This window comes from Eumetopias jubatus, unplaced genomic scaffold (assembly GCF_037043125.1).
Source record: "Eumetopias jubatus isolate StellerSeaLion01/CBP00866 unplaced genomic scaffold, mEumJub1_p1.0 scaffold_15, whole genome shotgun sequence".
Classification (NCBI taxonomy): Eukaryota; Metazoa; Chordata; class Mammalia; order Carnivora; family Otariidae; genus Eumetopias; species Eumetopias jubatus.
In genome coordinates this window covers 62,591,238-62,609,204 of record NW_028274821.1, presented here as the reverse complement: position 1 = coordinate 62,609,204, position 17,967 = coordinate 62,591,238, and the positions used below count along the sequence as shown (strand labels likewise).

Sequence of the window (17,967 nt, the reverse complement as noted above, 5' to 3'; positions counted from 1 at the left end):
CCATCTTCCAACACGAGATTGCTTTGCACCTTCATCTCCCTTAGTTGCTATCAGGACACGAATATATCTGACAGTGAAATGAGCCACTGAAGTTGCAAAGGAACAAGATCCATGCCAGGCCGTGGTGCCAGGCCACGACATGACAGAGCCAGGATCCCTCTGGGCTGATGAGCATGGGCTGGGAATCACAGGCCAACACCTCACTAAGAGTCAGAGGGACAGGAAACTCCAAAGGTGGACAGTGTTGGTGACTCCTCTTGCCTCTCTTCAGCCAGCAGGTCTTTTGCTCTCGACCCTTCTCCTTCTCCTTGAATGAAGACAAACGGAATGCTTGTGGGGGGAAGGGGGCAGCCATCTTGCAATCACAGTGTGACAAGAATGTATGGAAAGACGGAATGAGCCTCCCTCCCTCATGGCACCGTGAAGTCACCATATCAGCCCTGAAATGCCTGACTCTGAATATCCTCCTACATAAGACTAATAAGACCTTGAATTTTATTGTCACTGTTTTTCAGTTCGCAGCTAAATACGAGTCCTAACTGATAGACCCAAGTAACTGTTAGCATTTAAGCCATGCCTATGGGCCCTTCACAAGAGGATCCTGGGAAATGTCGCTCAAGAATGTGGAGAGAAAACCCATGGAAGTGATTGAGATGAGATGAGTCTGGGGTGGGTGGGAACTAAGAAACATAGTGGGGTGGCCAGAACCACCGAGGAGAGAACTCTAACAGGAGACAGGGCTAGAGCAGGCCAAATGCAGTGCTGAGACGCAGGGACATGTGGAGGAAACTTTTCAAGGGATTTCGTATATGAGAGGCCCTTGACCCTGGCAGGAGAGGTTCAGTGCAGGGTTGGGGACAGAAGCCAAACCACACAGTGTGATAGAATCCTAGCCCTCGGCAGCTCATTCGTGGGGGATGGGTGCTTGGGGGAGGGATGATGCAATGTGAGGAAGTGGCTCCTTGGCCAGTTGCTGTCCTGCCCTGCTTGCAAAGACCATTTCTCCTCCTTGCCTCCAGGACGAAGTCTAAATTCTTCAGCTTAGCATCTGAGCCAGCTGAGATAGGGCCCCAGCCAGGACGTGGCTCACCCTCCCAGCCTCCCTTCCCCATGTTCTGGCAACACCACCACCCACCCTTTCTGGCCCTGCCACCCTCCCCTCAGACCACCTTCCCCTGCCAATCCATGGCCTGCTCAGCCTTTCAAGATGGCACAGATGTCACCCTTCTATCATGACAAAGAGATCAATCCCTTTTTTTAAGGCTCCTTCCATCTCTCTGTGTCTACCTTGAATCAAAATTGCGTGGGTCCAAGTGGGTTTTACTCCCTGGGGTGGGGACAGTGTCTGATTGTCTGGCACATGTGGGGGCCAGTAGCCTTGGTGAGTGGTCCTGGGCCGGTGACAGTATGCCTTCCATGGAGCTCCCAGGTTCAAGGGGAACATTTGGGCATTCTCAGGTCCACATCTGTCCCTTCCACTCCCACATAGCTGGCTTTGGAGAGCTCAGGAAGGAAGCAGAGCAATCAACAGAGAAGCACGAGGGCTTTCTTCCCTTCTCTCTGGAGATTTCCCAGAGGGCAGCTGCATCCTCCTTCTCGTTTTAGAACAAGAAGATGCGATTGTGACCAAATTTAGAAAATAACCAAAAATTAAAATGAAATACAACCCATATTTTAAAATCCGTTCTGACAGCTCCACCCCGCTCAAAGGAGTGTCTCTTCGGAGCCACGTGGGTGAGGGATCAGCAGCAGAAGCAGCAGCAAGGCGGGCTGGGACGTCACAGGCTCGGAGGCTGTTGGGGAGCAGAGGGTCTTCCCACCAAAGACACACAGGCCTGCCCCACCAGCACACGGGTGGGATGGGGAGACCCCCGGGGAAGGTGGGGCCGGGCATAGGGCAGAAGTGCCCCAATTCAAGGAAGCATCTTCTTGGCTTGTTATTTCTGCCAATAGCTGGGGAGGAAGGATGCTTCTTGGAAGCCAGCTCAGAGACCAACCACAGTGGATGGGCTCCTCCTTAGCACAAGGCTACTTTTAGCACATTCTTCTGCTGTGTTTTGTGGGGAACAGAGGGAAACCCAGGGAACCAAACAAACAATGTCACCCACCTCATATTATAATCATAGCAACCAGGTACTGGGGGAGTACTGTGTCCTAGGAGCCGAGCTAGGAGGTTGGTTGGGTGCTTTTTGTTTTTTGTTTTTAAATATTGTTGCCAGGAATTCTACATGAGTTATGTTGCCTCAGAGTGATTGCTATAAGGAAAAAAAGGTCTTTGTGAGACAGACTGAAGGAGACAAATTTGTCAGGAACAACCATAAAGGCTTGCTTTGCATGTATAGCATTCAATAAGCAACTTTAGTAAGGTTGTCAGGAATGCTAGTGTGTCCTCTGGATATATTAATAAAGATAAAGAGGCCAGATGAAGGGAGGTGATAATCTTCTGAACTCAGTTCCCATCAGCCCAAATGAGACCCATAATCTCTGAGCCTGTTTCTTCCCCTATAAATTGGAGCTAGAAGATATCTCCTTAGAAAGGCTGTCGTAAAGATTAAACGAAGGAATGTATGAAAAGCAAGCAGTGCAATGCCTTGCAAGCCGTGCACACTTAATAAATGGCAATGATCATACTTGTAATGATAAATCCTGGCATTTCAAAATGGAGTTTAGATTTTCCCCCAGAGATGGGAAGAATCTGTGGAAACATTGTCTTCACACATCTGAACCCTGGTATGGGCAGAGGAAGGAGACTAATTTTGCTTTTCCCCAAAGGACAGAACCAGGTTCACTTGGCAAAAGCTAATACTGAGCCAATTTCAACCCAGTGAAAAGGATGGTGGTAACAAAAAAAGAACTGGAAGGAAATAGTTCCAAATGGTGCTGTCTCTGGGTAGCGAGAATTTAAGTGATTTCTTTAGATTCTTGCATAGTTTCTGAATTTTCGGCCAAGCCTGTATCTTTCCAATAACCTGGGAAAAGTGAAGTGTTGGGGGCAAGAGACAGTGTATGTCAGGTATACGCTAGTACAAAAGGGAGTCTAGACTTCACTTGAGAGTCTACCAAATATGAATCTCATTTCCAGGCAGCAAACACCTGAAATCCTTTTCCTGGCAGAGGCGGTGCCGCAGGGGAGCACCCTCCTGTGCGCTGGCCACCCCTGCCCTCACCCTCAGGAACAGAGAGCAGATAGCGGAGGAAGTATCACTGAGTCCGGCTGCCTCAACGGGAAGGTCTCAGAGGCCGTGAAGCGGGGAGGGAGCTCTTCAACCCAGCGTTAGGGTCAGCCAGGTCTCCCTCTTGGGGTAAATCACCATCAGAGTGTGGCAGGGTAGAGCCTTCCCTCAACTTGCAATTCCGAAAACATCCTGAGTTGGCTCTAAAAGGCAAGTGAGCAAGTGCTGGTGATGGGACAGACATTGGAACTGACAGCAACAGATGCGGGTTCTGGCCCCAGTCTCATCTCCCTTTGCTGTGTGATGTGGGGTAAGCCCCTTCCCTCCCTGGACTTTGGGGTTCCCATCTATAGTTTCAAAAGATTGGACACAGTGGGTTCTAAGCTGTTTTCCAGCTCAGGATCGGCAGCTTGAAGCCGCAGGCTCTTGGCCATACTTTCTCGAAGTCTCCACGGTCCACTGGACCTCAGAAAGTCTTTCAACCCCGCTGTTCTAGCCCTGCCTTTAATAGAGCCACATCTGGAGTGTATCTCCTCTGATCGCTGTTTTGTACAGTTCTTTACAGCTGGATCCCCATAAATCAATTTGTTCTGCAGATGAGTTCCCAGAACTGTCCAGAATCTTACCCAGAATGGGCAGTTTTATCTCCCTTCAGCTTCTGGTTCCAAAAGGAGTTTGCTGAGCCCATTCCATGTCAGGGCAGGCTCCCCAGGTCTCCCCAATCCCATGGCCTGCTGGGGTTTTGCAGAGTGGTCCAGGCTCACACTCTTGTCCCCTACCTGTGGGTACAGAGGATGAACCAGCCTGGGGACCCCCTTCCGAGCCCCTCTTAGGAAGCGGTGCTCTCACTGGACAGTGAAAAGACTGGACTAAAATGACCCCCCCCCCAAGCCCCCTGCAGTTCTTGAGTTCAGAGTTTTCCCACAGATGAATAATTACAAGGAGAGACAAGTTGAAAGTTAATTTCCCTACAGATGGAGAGGGAAGGAGGCTGGGAAGTCTCCAAGGACTTTTGCTTATTTGTTCAGCCACAAGGCAGCAAACAACACAGAATCTGACTTTTATGAAGGGCAACTGTTCCGCAGGCAGAGGTCCGAGATGAGCCTCGTTGTTTCTGATGGCTTCCCTGGTACCCAGGAGATCTCTGAGTGCCAGCAATTCTGAGTCTTTGGCCAGTAAGTGGTCCCTGAGCACCTGTTCTGCTGGGTGCTCTAGGCTCCCAGCTTTGCCCACTTTATCTCATGTAATGTTCACAACCCCCTTAGAGTGATGTATTAGTATTGCCTCTGTCTTACAGATGAGGACTTGCGGTTCAGAGGGGTTAGGACACTTGCCCAAAGTCACACAGCTGGTGAGTGACCAATCAGAATTTATATCCAGATCTGTCCTTCCGCAAATGCCAAATAAAGCCAAATCTAGGTCCCTAATTACTTCCCTACTAACAAGAGTTTGGACTGAGACTCCATTTGGGAGAATTTTTAAAGATAATTTTTACCAAATGTACTCAGTTAGCTTGAGTACATGTACTTTGCTTAAAAAGCCTAATAGTCCTCAAGGTTTGTAATAAAATCAGTAGTCCCCTGCCCCACCCATCCCCACCCCATCTAGATCTGGCTCCCAAGAGAGCCTCTATTCAACATTTCAAGTTATTTCTTCCAGTATTTGTCCCTGTATTTCAAATAATACATCAGCCCTGCTTTCTCATGGTTTTTCTGTTTTAGATCATTATTATTGACTTCCTGTTATGGAAAATGAAGGTTCCCTTACACCATCTCTCCAGTCTTGCTGCCCACCCCCACACACGCACACACAGACACGCGCAAGGGCACACACACATGCACTGCCCCACCCTGCCCCACAGCCTTCCTAATGTCATTTTATTGCTCTCAGGGCATCTGGGGCAGCCTTAGCTAGCCTTGACCTCTGCAGCAATGGAGAATGGAGTCTTGACCTTTGGTTAAATGGAGCAGATTTAATGCAAATATCTATCTTCCCTGCTCCCAGAACTCCAGTGAAAACCACATCCCATAAGAATGGTTTGAAGAAATGAGGCTGGCTGGCCTGCAGCAGAGAAGACTCAGACGCGTCTTCTCTCTCCTTAAATCTCCGAGGGGTGAGAAAGCAAACACGCTGGGTGGCCTCCTAGGGGGAATCCAGAGCAATACAGGAAACTTCAGGGAGACGGATTTCAGCTTCATGAGCCATTTGAGAACAGAACACACCGCCTGAAAAGGGAGGAGCTTCCCTCCCAGTGGCAGTGGACAAGCTAGGGTCGCTGACCACAGACTGGGGGCCAGGTGGGAGTCCTGCATCGCGAGTGAGTTGAACATAATGACTTCTAAAGTCCCTTCAAACTCCATAACCCAGTAGTTTGCTTCCTTTTCTAACAGCTGGCAATTAGACCCCAGTGTTGCTTTGCCATCACTCTTGAGTTAATAACCAGAGCTGCCCAATAGACACACCCTTCTGGCAATTTCTTTTTGGGATACTGAAATAACTGTCTTAATTCTAATGAGCAATCGGTTCCACTGACCTTTGCCTCGTAAAAGAAGGTTTGAGATGATTCACAGAGGAATCATGACATGGCAGATGGGACACAACTCTCTGTCCCACGGGTTTTAAACACCCCGGAAGGCAGATTGATGCTGGATGGAGCAATCGCAGTTGACCTGGCCACGGACTGCAGGCCTCCTGGCTCCGCAGCAAGAAGCTCAAGGGGGAAGCTGCAGAGATACCTCCCAAACCCTGCATTCCCTTTCCTGCCTCGTTTGGAAGAGAGAGAGGGCAGGCTGTGGGTGTGGGCAAAAGGGGATGGTACCTGGACAGCTGCCCATGAAGGAGCAGGTCAGAACCGTTGGCCACTCTGCACTTGGGCCCCTGTCCCCGGTACTGCTCCCGGACTCAGCGCTTTCGAAAGAAATGAGCTTGCCCAGAGACAGGAATCCACCGTGACCTCCTGCGCCCTCCAAGCAGGACAGACTCAGTAATCCTCAGGCCATAAATGGCAGTGTGGCGTAACTGGACCAAAAGGGAAGGGACGCGGCTGGCAGGGGGTATGGGCTGCAGACGTGGGCAGGTCGTCCCCTGCCCTCCAGGAGCCAGAGGGACAGAGCCCTTATCACTGAGCTCTGGCCTAAGACCATCTGCGTTCAGACCCCAGCACGGCCATCGATTAGCTGTGTGACCTTAGACAAGTTCCCTACCCTCTATGAGGCTCAGTGTCCTCGCCTTTTAAAATGGAGGGTGGGGAGGGGAGGACTAACACCTTCCTCACCAGGGGTTTTGAGAATTAAATTAGATCCTTTACATGAACGCCTAGAGCACGTGCCCAACTCACGAATCATCCTCTCATCCTCGGCAGCAGTAGCTGTGGCAGCAGACAGGAGCGAGCAATCCTCAGCCAGTTGACTTCAGAGGATCAAACAAAATAAAACACTTGAAAACAAAACTAAAGTTGTGTACAAGTGTGAGAGATTTAGTGTGTAGTGCGCTAACCCTCTTAGACATCAGGAGACAGAAGAGGCCAGTATTTCCAACCCCACTTGTTAAATATTGTGACTCTGATATAGCGAGGCACGTGGCCAGGTCTTTAGAACTTTCTATCAAGATTGGTAACTCATTTTATTTTGTAATTTAACAGAATATGGCAAGGCCAATTTCTGAAGAGACAATGTTTTTTAAAAAGAGTACCAACTGAACACTTTAAGAAAAACACACCCAGACCAAATTTAAAATATGGGTGACCAGATGGAATGACAGGGACTGACAAAGAAAACGCTGTCCCTAACTTGCTGTGTGACCTCGGGCAAACCCCTTCCCTCCCTGGCCTCAGCTTCCCCATCAGCTACGTTGGGCACAGGATGACTTCTGGGTGCCTTCCAGGTCTGCCTCCCGTGGACCCATGATTTGAGGATTGTTTAGACCAATAGATGTGGCTTCAGTGAAAGCCCTGTTATGTTTCCTGAGCTGACAACACCATCTGGCGTGTGTGTGAGGGAAAGACACTAGTGACTAGCCAACCTGGAGCTTTCTTCTCTCCTTTTTCTCACTTGAATATCCGGCTACTCAAAATACGGCCCACAGACCAGCAGCATTGGCATCACCCAGGAGCTCGTGAGAAATGCAGAATCGCAAGGCCCATCCCAGACCTACTAAACATGCATCTGCCTGACAAGATGTCAGGTGATCCTGTGCATGTTCAAGTGTGAGAAGCACGGCTTTCATAGAAAGGAGAAAGGAAGCTAGTTGGTGCAAGCAATTTAACACATACTCAACCCGTAAAGAAATTCAGAACTGACTCATATAAATAAAACAAATCCTTCCCAGCTGATATCTAAGGAGCTCTTCATGTGATGAAGGTTTCATTTCTTGGGAATTTTTACAAGTTTTCAAAAAGGAACCTTCTTTAAAAAAAAAAAAAGATTTTATTTATTTGAGAAAGAGTGAGAGTGAGTGAGAGAGAGCACAAGCCAGGGAAGGGGCAGAGGGAGAGGGAGAAACAGGCTCTCCACTGAGCAGGGAGCCTGATGCGGGGCTCGATCGCAGGACCCTGGGATCACACCCAAGCCAAAGGCAGACGCTTAACCAACTGAGCCACGCAGGAGCCCCAAAAAGGAACCTTCTTAAATGGTAAGTAGGCATCTGATCACAAGAATGGCATCCCTGAACTTGATTTTCAGATGCACCTGCATTATCTACATTGTCATTGAGGTACTAATCACACTGAGGAGCATGCTTCCAGAAATTCAACATGAACTCTGTCACTCTGAGCTCCCAGAGGCTATCCTCAGTCCTAGCCACCTGGACCCATCACAACATGGTAGCTGGCTTCTTCAGAGCCAGCTGGAGAATCTCTCAGCAAATGACCTCTATTGGTCCTGTAATCACAAAGACCCAAATTCCGCCCACAAAGAGTGGGCTTAGAAGAAGACCCCAGGCCTCAGAAGAGACAGCAACCCCCACAGAGACCTTGATTTTAGCCCACGAGCCCAGAGCAGAGAACCTAGCTAAGTGATGCCCAGGCTAATAACCTACAGGTAAATGAGGGCTATTGTAAGCCACTAAGTTTGTGGCAATTTGTTACAGAGCAATAGGAAACGAATACGAATTTTGGTACCTGGACGTGAGATGCTGCTGTAACAAATACCTAGCATGGGGGAGTGGCTTTGGCAATGAACAGCGGGAGAAAGCTGGAGGAATTTTGCAGAACGTGATAGGAAAGGCTAAGTTTCCTTGAACAGACTGTAGAAATATGGATGTTGAGGACACTGTTGGTGAAGCATCAGAAGGATTGATTAGAAGAGAGTGAGGACCGCATTATTGGAAACAGGAGCAAGGGAACCCTTATTATATGTGGCAGAAAATTTAGCAAAGGGGCACCCGGGTGGCTCAGTCGTTAAGCGTCTGCCTTCGGCTCAGGTCATGATCCCAGGGTCCTGGGATCGAGTCCCACACATCGGGCTCCCTGCTCCGCGGGAAGCCTGCTTCTCCCTCTCCCACTTCCCCTGCTTGTGTTCCCTCTCTCGCTGTGTCTCTCTGTCAAATAAATAAATAAAATCTTAAAAAAAAAAAAAAAGCTTAGCAAAACTGCCCGCAGTTACGTAGAATTGATAAGGGATGAACCTGTTATATAGTGAAGGAGATTTCCGGGCAGCGCTGAAGTGGCTGCCAGCTCTCTTCCCAATACTCACAGTAGAACCCAAGAGGAGACAGAGTTACACAAAACTGAAGTAGGACTAAATGATTTAGAAAATGCTCAGCCTCTCCAGATGGCAAAAGGTGCTAAAACTCAGAAGGGCTGCTGAACGTGTGGCACAGAGAGAAGGCCCCGTATGTGACTGCACCACCTTTGGTTAGAACCTCTAAGCGATCAAAAGGTCAGAACATTCAGCCCCGCTGAGGGCCCTTGCAAGAGATTGGGGTGCGGGCACCTCAAAGGTCTTCTCAGCTGAGCCTGGGGCATCTGGGCAGCTTGCAGAGAAAAAGAGAGATCTGTGGAAGTGGCTTCTGTCTAGTGGGGTAAAAAGCAATGAATTGATACGAGACGCCCAAAGTCCTCAAGAAAATTATTTCAGCAGAAAGCCTGCCACCTTGGACTAAAAAGGGACAAGTGAGAGTACACAATGAGAGTCTCAGACCCCCAAAACTCCACTGCGGGGTGCAGACTGGTAAAACTCCTCCATCGCAACCATGTCACCTTTCCTAAAAAAGGAAGGAGGGCAAGAGTTCCAGAGGATTCTTCCCAGGTCTTGAAGCTGAGTCCAGAGAAGCGGAACATTTACCTGGCTAGATTCCAAAAGCGTTACGGACCCATGGCTCCTTCCGACCTTCAGGTCCCCCTGTCTGAGATGGAATGTCTGTAACCATTGTCCCGCGCCTTCCCACTACCGTGTGCTGGCCGTGGCAGGGCTGAGAAGCTGTCCCTTGGCTTCCAGGCCCACAGGTGGTGGGGAACCATGTCCTGGCCGCTGCACCTGCTGGGGGACACACAGGAGCCCTCAGCTGGACCTGGACCTGACTTAGATTTTGGATTTTCAGCTGATTCAGATGATGCAATTTTGGACTTTGTACTCATACCGTAATGAGATGAGACTCAGGAACCTGGGGAGGGAGTGAATGTATGTTTCACGTGGAAGGGGCGTCAACTACATGGGGGCCAGAGGGTGGGCTGTGGTAGGCAGAAGGCTTAGATGAGCTCCACGTTTCCTGCCTCCTGGCGAACATGCTCTGTGTGGTCTCCTCCCCTGGGGTGGGGGCAGGACCTGGGAATGTGATGGGGTACCACTGCACTGGAGAAATTTTGTGGATGTAATTCATGTCTTGAATCAGGTGACTTTTAAGTTAAGAGATGGAAGATTATCCTGGGTCAAACTGACCTAATCAAGTGAGCCCTTAAAAGAGCTAAGAATAAGCGACAGGCACTCTCCCACAGGCCTTAAAGAAGCAAACTGTCACGTTGTGGAGAGGGCCACACGGCGGGGAGCAGAAAGTGACCTTTTAGAGCTGAGGTACTCAGTTCTGTGGCCCCAGAGAACTGAATTCCACCAACAACCAGGGAGCTTGGAGCAGGGCCCTGAGTCTCAAATGAGAGCACAGCCAAGGTGGACACCTCAACTGCAGCCTTGGGAGCCCCTGAGCAGAGAATCTAGTCAAGCCATGCCCCAAATCGGACCTACAGAAACTGCAAGATAATGTCTCTAATGTTTTAAGCTGCTATGGTACAAAGGCTTCAAAGCAGTTATTACAAATATATTCAAAGAATTTTTAAAAACTATATTCAAAGAACTAAAGGAAAATGTGCTTGTAACAATGAGTCAAATTTCAAACACAGAAACTGGATACTACGAAAAAGAAACAAGTGGATACTCAGAGGTGAGAAGTACAATAACCGAAATAAAATGACTGCGTAACCTCAGTAGCAGGTTTGAGATGGCAGAAGTCAGATGAACTTAAAGAAGACAGATAGGCTTTATTCAATTTGAAGAATAGAGGGGCAGAAAAAATAATGAAGAAAAAATGGCTGTAGACCTTCCCAAACTGATTTTAAAAACATTATATTCCCCAAAGCTCAACAAACCCTAAGTATGATAAACACAGACCACATCTAGACATATCTTAAACCACTGAAAGCCAAAGACAGACTGAAGAGAAAGAGAATTTAAGGTCAAAGAGAAAATCTTAAAAGCAGCAAGAGAAAAATGACTCATCACATACAGGTAACCAAAGGATTAGCAGATGACCTCTCACTCAAAACAAAGGCAACACTGAGGCGGTATAATCTCAAATTCACAGTGCTGAAGGTGGTGGTGGTGGGGTCCCTGTCAACTGGCATTCTCTATCCAAACAATCTTCCAAAAAACTGAAGGTAGAATAGAAACACTCCCAAACAAATAAAAACTGAGACTGTGTTGCTAACAGATCCATCCTAGATGAAATACCAAAAAGTTTTTACACTGAAATAAAATGACACCAGAGGGGACTCAGATTCACAGGAAGTAATGAACAGCATGGAAATGATACAGATGTGGGTAAATATGAGAGACTGTGTGTATACACACACACACACACACACACACACACACGTATATATTTTCCTCTTTTCTTCTTATTCTTTAAATAATTAAAATAATTTAAAGTAATAATTACATCATTTGATTGAGTTTATAACATATACGTATGTCTACAATAACACAAAGGAAGGGGTAGGAAATGGAGTTACACTAATACAAATCTGCTAAATTTTACTGGAATTAACTCGATACTCTACTGAAGAAGATTGTGGTAAATTCGGGAAGCATACTGCAGTCCTTAGGGTAACTAAAAAATGTAGCTGAGAAATCAACATTCTTGAGGACATTCTTATCCCCATGATGCAGATGAGGAAATGAGTCCAGGAAGGTGAAATGACCTGCCATAGCTAAGGCTGGCCCCCAGGAGTCCTGGCTCCGTGCACCAGGACTGGGGGCCAATTCACACCTTCCAGCGGATCAGGTGGAGACACCCAGGCTCAGATTCCCCATCCATCAGTGAAGGGAAATGTTCTTCAAAATGTAAATTGCCATCCAGTCTGTAAAAATACTTCCCTTGACACCCTAAAAATATTATTTGTATTAGTTTTCTACCCTAAAAACCACCACATGTAAGTTGATAGCAGGAGTAAGAGGGATGACTCTCAAACCAAACTGATTAGTGGCGGTGCCCAGTGAACGCACACAAAAATGTCTGTGTAGCCTCCCTGCACTTTTTTTTTTTTAAATATTTTATTTAGTTGACAGAGAGAGCACAGAGGGAGAGAGAGGGAGAAGCAGGCTCCCTGCTGAGCAAGGAGCCCAATGTGGGACTTGATCCGAGGACCCTGGGATCATGACCTGGGCCAAAGGCAGATGCTTAACCGACTGAGCCACCCAGGCGGCCCCTCCTTGCACTCTTTATGGATTTGGTCAGCAACCATTTTACGCCTGCCTGAATGGTCTTCCCACGCCCTGGGAGGGGCTGACACCGCTTCATCCAGCTCAGACTGACACGCAGAAAGGGTAAAATATGCAGAACATAAAATTTCTCACTTTAACCACTTACGAGAGAACTGAGCTGTGCTGCAAGGGGCTTATACCATCGCCCTGCCTGCCAATGAGCTATTTAATCCCATAAAGATAAAATAACTAAAGTACTTAATATTTATTTTTGAATAAACACCCACTGATGCTTATTGTGCTTCACATATTATAACGTGTTATTTATGAAACTAGAAATTGAATTAGCCCATACTGCATGCCAGGGACTAAACTAAGCCCACATCTGCTCTGTTATTTCATTCTCGTGACTCCCTTCCATGCTTGGTTTCATTATTCTCATTCTACAGAAGAAGAAACCCAAGTTCAAAGTGGCATCAGATTGATGCTAGCCAGGTCAGCTGGAGTCGTTCTGGGTGATTGTTAAACTGGACCCCCCAGAGAAGGCAGGATGTTTTAAAAAAGAGCCTGAGGGCACACAGGTTGATACTTTTTAGTCAAGTGAGCCTGCGTCTTCGTCGCTCACATCTGATTGGCTACAAAAGCAAAGATCTGCAATGTCTTCCTATTGTTCTTCGAATTGTTCACAGTGATGTCATCAGGTTGACAAGATCCCAGAAGTGGATCTGGGCTAGTTCGGCAGCAGCTACTACCGCACAGAACTGAACACAGGTGTAAGGACCAAATACTATTAATGAACACATTTGAAAACCTCGTTTCGTATAGCACAGTGCATTTCCCCTGGATGCCAATGTGTAATTAAAATGTAAAATGACACAAACGTGTTTTAAAGTCACAGAGGTGATTTCTGAAAGCCCCGAGCCATGAAACAGTGAGGCACTGTCTGGAGGTCACCGTGTGTGCTAGACGCTGATGGTGACTCGCTAAGTCGCGCTGTGCCTTTGAGATTTCAGCTTCGGTTAGTCCTCTTTAGCTAACAGAGACGTTCGCTGGAGTCTTCACTATGGTGATGACACATAACCAAATAGCATTCCTTATTTAAATAAACCTGGAATATCTCAACAATGTGAAGGAATCAATACAATGTTCCTAGTGTCCATCTGTCTACACTGAGAAAAACTAACCCAATGTTTGAGGTGTTGTCAGTTTATGTAGAGTATGCTACATGAGTCTAATTTCCACCCACGCAAACATCTTAATGCCTGGGAATCCTTGCAGACACCAAAAATAGAATATCTACCTTTTTTTTGCCAGGAATTGTAACTGAAAGGCATGACAGTAGAAGACACATCTTGATAGAAAAATATTTTAAGGTTTTAATTCTCTGAATACCAAGAGTTAACATTTTATGACTACCCTTTGAAAATAGGGTATCTGGGAGCAATTTTGAAGTTTTCAAAATCAGTACAAAGCTTCTTAAATCCAACATCACTTTCACAGGTTGTAAAGTGACTTCCTTATGAAAGGAAAGCAGCCAGCTTTGGGGTGGGTCTGTCACTGGACTCTGCTGAGTCTCTCTTGGGCAGAGTCCAGGGGCCTTCCCACTCCTTCCATGAGCTCCTTGTACCACGACGCTTTATCACATGTGTTCCTTGAAGAACCATTTCTGATGTTCGGAGTCGGTGCAGTCCCGCAAGAGGGGTACAAAACTGTCACTACTGAACGCCTTCCTCTCAGCCTGAATGCATTTATTGGACTGTGCGTGAAATAACAAACCATCCTACAAGAGATAATAACTGTGGATATTTAAGAGAAATGCAAATAATTCCCCAGAAAATATCTTTTTCCTTACAATGTGTTCTTAAGAGCTCAGGTGATTTTTATCACTGCAGAAGCATTTAGTGAGAGCTAAGTATCTGCTCTGTACTAAGGTGACTCGGGACCACACGTACATAGGGAGGGCCAGGCGTGTGCAGGTGTGGTAGGCTCCCCAGTCGCCGGAAGCTCAGCTCCAGGGTCCCCAACTCCACTGTCAGGGCCGGTGGTGCCACCTGCTGGCCACTCTGGGGATCTGTCAGACTCCACGTCTCCCTACTGCTCTTCTTTCCGTTCAGGGAAATCAGGATCAAAGATCCCTTATTATCCTCTTTCACTTCCCTCAGGTCAACTAATTACATCCCTGGTGGTCTCTTTCTTTTAGGTTTTTAAATGCAGACTCAGGAAACTTGGCTGTAGTCCCAGGTCGACCAGAGAACAGCTGGGTGAGGGGAAGTCACCAGCGAGGCCACGGATTCTGTGGGACCGTGCCCATTTCCCCAACCCCAAAGATCATGGTCCTCTTTAACGCCTTCTCTTCTTTTTCTCAACTGTTGCTGGGTTAACTCAGAAAGCCTCTCCCCCAGTCCTGGAGTTTTTTTCCCCCTCCACCTGTCTCTGTCATAAGCTGTACACCCCCAGGGAACTTCATCGTGGCTGAGGAGCAAATGGGCAGAACGAGTGACATACCTGTTCTAGGGAAAGAGAAACTTTGGAAATAGAATTATATGCAGAAGAATCTCAAAAATATTAACCTTTAAAACCCTTAAGAGAGCTCCCCAGTTGCCCTCAGAGTACCAAGAAAGAAAAATGATTAAATACAGCCTCCTTTCTCCCACCCTGCTAAGGAAACTTACTGTTCCTTAAATGGTCACTGAAATTTAAGATAAAATTTTAATGACATTTCAAACCAATTTTATGATTTCTAGCTTGCATGACTCTTCCTCGAGGGCTTACTAACAGCTTCCAGTTAGAAGAAAGAAGAGAAGGAGATGGGGGCGGGCGCTGCAGAGAACCACAGACTGCGGGTGTCTTCCCTCTTATTTTTTATATTTCAGATGGATAGCAACAAGTGCAAGGCTTGTCCTGGTAGCCTGCAGATTTCATAGCTAATCATAATATCGTCTACAGGAAAATGGACTGCAGCTTCTAATCATACTTAGAATTAACCCATTTATAAGCAACAGAGACCAATCTTTCCATCCCTGGAGCCAGGCTGGGAATGAAAGCTTCCTATGGAGATAAAAGAGAACTAATTTTTTCTTGTGAATTATTTTCTTTGGATTTATTCCCTCATGTGCTTTTTTGTGAGTCAAAGGATCTGACAGATTCACAAGTCCCATTATGGCTGTGTGTGTGTGGGCGGGGGGGGGTAGTGCCTTTCAGGCCTGAAATAATATCCAGTTTCAAATCCACAATAACTATTCTGATGGAGAGCCAACTCCCTCAGAAGGATGTTTTCTTGGTATTTTCTTATCCTGCAAGTAACAGCTGATCGCTATAGAGCTTCATGGTTTCCAAGGACAATTTCTGCCACACATCTAGTCCTCTATGATCGCTCCCATTTTACAGCTGGGAAAAATGAGGCTTACAGACATGGAGCAGCTCATACCTGGGTCTAACCTCACATCCTTCATCATTTCAACCCCATTTCATCTTCAAATGTGTTTGCAACAGCTCCTCTTTCCATGACTGTGGCTCCAGGTTTAAGGAGGGTGGGACAACTGGAGGGGAGCCAAAGCGCTACTGATGCTGGGTGCTGATGCTGGAAGTGGGACCCCAACCACACTGCTAGCACCTTGGGGGAAGTCCTGGGTCTCCTGCATGTGGCTGCACCCCTGAGACCCGAGAGGACTAGGCTGGGGAGCTCTACTTCTACTCCCCCCTCGGCAGCCCGCGGACCAACAGCGTGGAAGGCAGGAGACAGCTCACTCACCTCCTGCAAGATGAACTTCTGATTCTCTGGGGCAGTTTCCTGGCAGAGATGCATGACGAGCGTGTCCGTTCCTGCCTCCACAGTGATGCAGGCCTCTGGCTGGTGGGTGTTATAGCGTATTTCCTTCTGGGACGTGTACTCGAAAAACTAAAAACGGAGCAACCAACGTGCACCAGTTACTATCTGATGTGGAAAGAGGGAGATCGCTGGACGAGAACCTGGGGAGACTGCAGGTTGGAAGAAACTCTAATCCCACTCCTCCTGGCACTTTGTCTCCTCCGTCCTCCACGGGCCCTGCCCTGCTGGTGTATCTGCCTGCTTGGGCTGGGGTCCTGTTCCAGGCCACAGACCTTCCAGGACTCACTCTCTGGCCCAGCCTGAAGCTCAGCGCTTCACCCAAACAGACCTGCCCAGGCCACCGGCAATTACCGTAAACACTGCATGGCACTGTGCATCAAAACGCAGAATTCTGTTTAAGCATTAATTCTAAGGAAGTCATCTGAAATGCAGATCTGTTGTTTTTTCCTTTTTATTTTTTTTTCTGACAAGAAGTTAGTGGCAGAGTCACTTAAAATTGCAAAGACAGGCAGGCAGGGACTCAGTTATAACTAAATAGTAATATAGCCACATGAAGGATTATCAAGAGGCCCTTAGGAATGATAGTCTCAAAGGATGTCTAATAACACAAGAAAAGTATGATGAAGTAAGTGGAAATAACGGGATAGAAAATGTATAGACATTATGATAATAACGATTTCAAACAATAATCCAAAGGCCTTGCATACAAAAAGATGGGAAGTAAATATGTCTTCATTCTTATGACGGTTGCTGGAACCTGTCATTCACTTACTGCTTCTATTTTGTATTTTCCAAATGTTCTGCAATAAGCATATATTACCTGGATCATGCAAAAAATCACAAATGTTTTATTTTTTAATTTTTTTTTACTCTGATCTTTATTATTAAATGTTTAATTTTTTAAAAATGGAGATTCATACCAATAGTCCCTTGAGCATAGAGCCTCCTGCTGTCTGCTGTCCCCTGGCCCAAGAATGTTAAGCTAGAGAAGCAGCACCTACCTGGTTCTGACCCATTCCGTGACAGAGGTATAGAAGGACCTGGTGTCCTACGATTTGGTTTTCACTGGGAGGGTTATAATCAAAGCAGTAATCTTTCAGTCCTTTGTTCTGGAGCTAAACAAAACATAAAGGTGGCATTTTGGTCCAGATTTATACGCAACATACGATCCCACCCAAGGCTGTGAGGGTAATGACTCCATCAGAGAAGAGTGTCTGCCTCACGAACTGAACTTAATGGTAAGATCCCCTTACATTTCGAGTTTAGAAAGTGCTTTCCCATTCTATACCATAGGCAAGAAGCATAACCCCTGTTTTAAGATGACAAATCTGAGTTGCAGACAGTTTAATTCTTTATGGCCTGGAAGCTCATATCTCTCCAGTTCTCATTAGTGAAGCCTTATTGCTGCACTAGTTCAAGCATAGCTGGGATGTTGCCTCACATATGTCCCAAGGACGCCTGCGAGTATGCATCTGCAAAAAGATATCCCGATTGAGAGACTCACCAGTCCACAGATTAGAAGTCCACCATTCTAGACTACAAGAATAGCATAATACAGAGCCAGTGACTTGCCCAAGGTCACACAAGTAGAGACACCTGAGTCTGAATCCAGGACCTCAGCTCCAAGTCCAGTGTTCTCTCCATCACTCAATGCTGTCTAATCTAATGTCATCTCTAAGGTGTCTTTTAGATCTAAAACCCTTCAAACATTCTAAGAGCAAAAAAACATGCTCCCTCTTCCCTTTCAGGAGCCTCTAGGGAAAGACACATACCTTTCCAAATCCCTTTCTGGAGAGTTCAAAGACCCCTCAATGAACTCCTTGTGAACCCCACTCCTGTCCTGGCCCTTGTCCAACCTTGACTAGTCTGTTTCTGAAGATAAGACTCAGCTATATAGAAAGAAGTTTCCACAATCCACCAGCTCATAGAGCACAGACTTCTGTGTTCTTAGAGTCTCTTTGCTTTGTGAATGAATCTGGGAACAGGAGATATTTAGAATAATCAGAGCATCTTAGACTTGGAAGGGTTCAAATGTCATCTAGCCATGTCTTGACCA

At 46.8% G+C, this 17,967-nt stretch overlaps 1 protein-coding gene across 3 annotated transcripts in view; it reads right to left on the bottom strand.

Annotated features, from left to right (window-relative positions):
• Positions 1–13,434: 13,434 nt before the first annotated feature.
• The window catches only part of GALNT12 (polypeptide N-acetylgalactosaminyltransferase 12), a 36,630-nt gene continuing 32,097 nt past the window's right edge, over positions 13,435–17,967 (bottom strand). Inside the window, exons 8-10 of one of the 3 annotated variants that reach the window (XM_028108688.2) lie at positions 16,913–17,026; positions 15,834–15,980; positions 13,435–13,878 (exon numbers count right to left, since the gene is read on the bottom strand). In XM_028108688.2, the coding sequence (XP_027964489.1) occupies positions 13,831–13,878; positions 15,834–15,980; positions 16,913–17,026 (309 nt within the window). In that variant the 3' untranslated portion in view covers positions 13,435–13,830. The other 2 variants (XM_028108687.2, XM_028108686.2) reach the window with 2 other exon arrangements.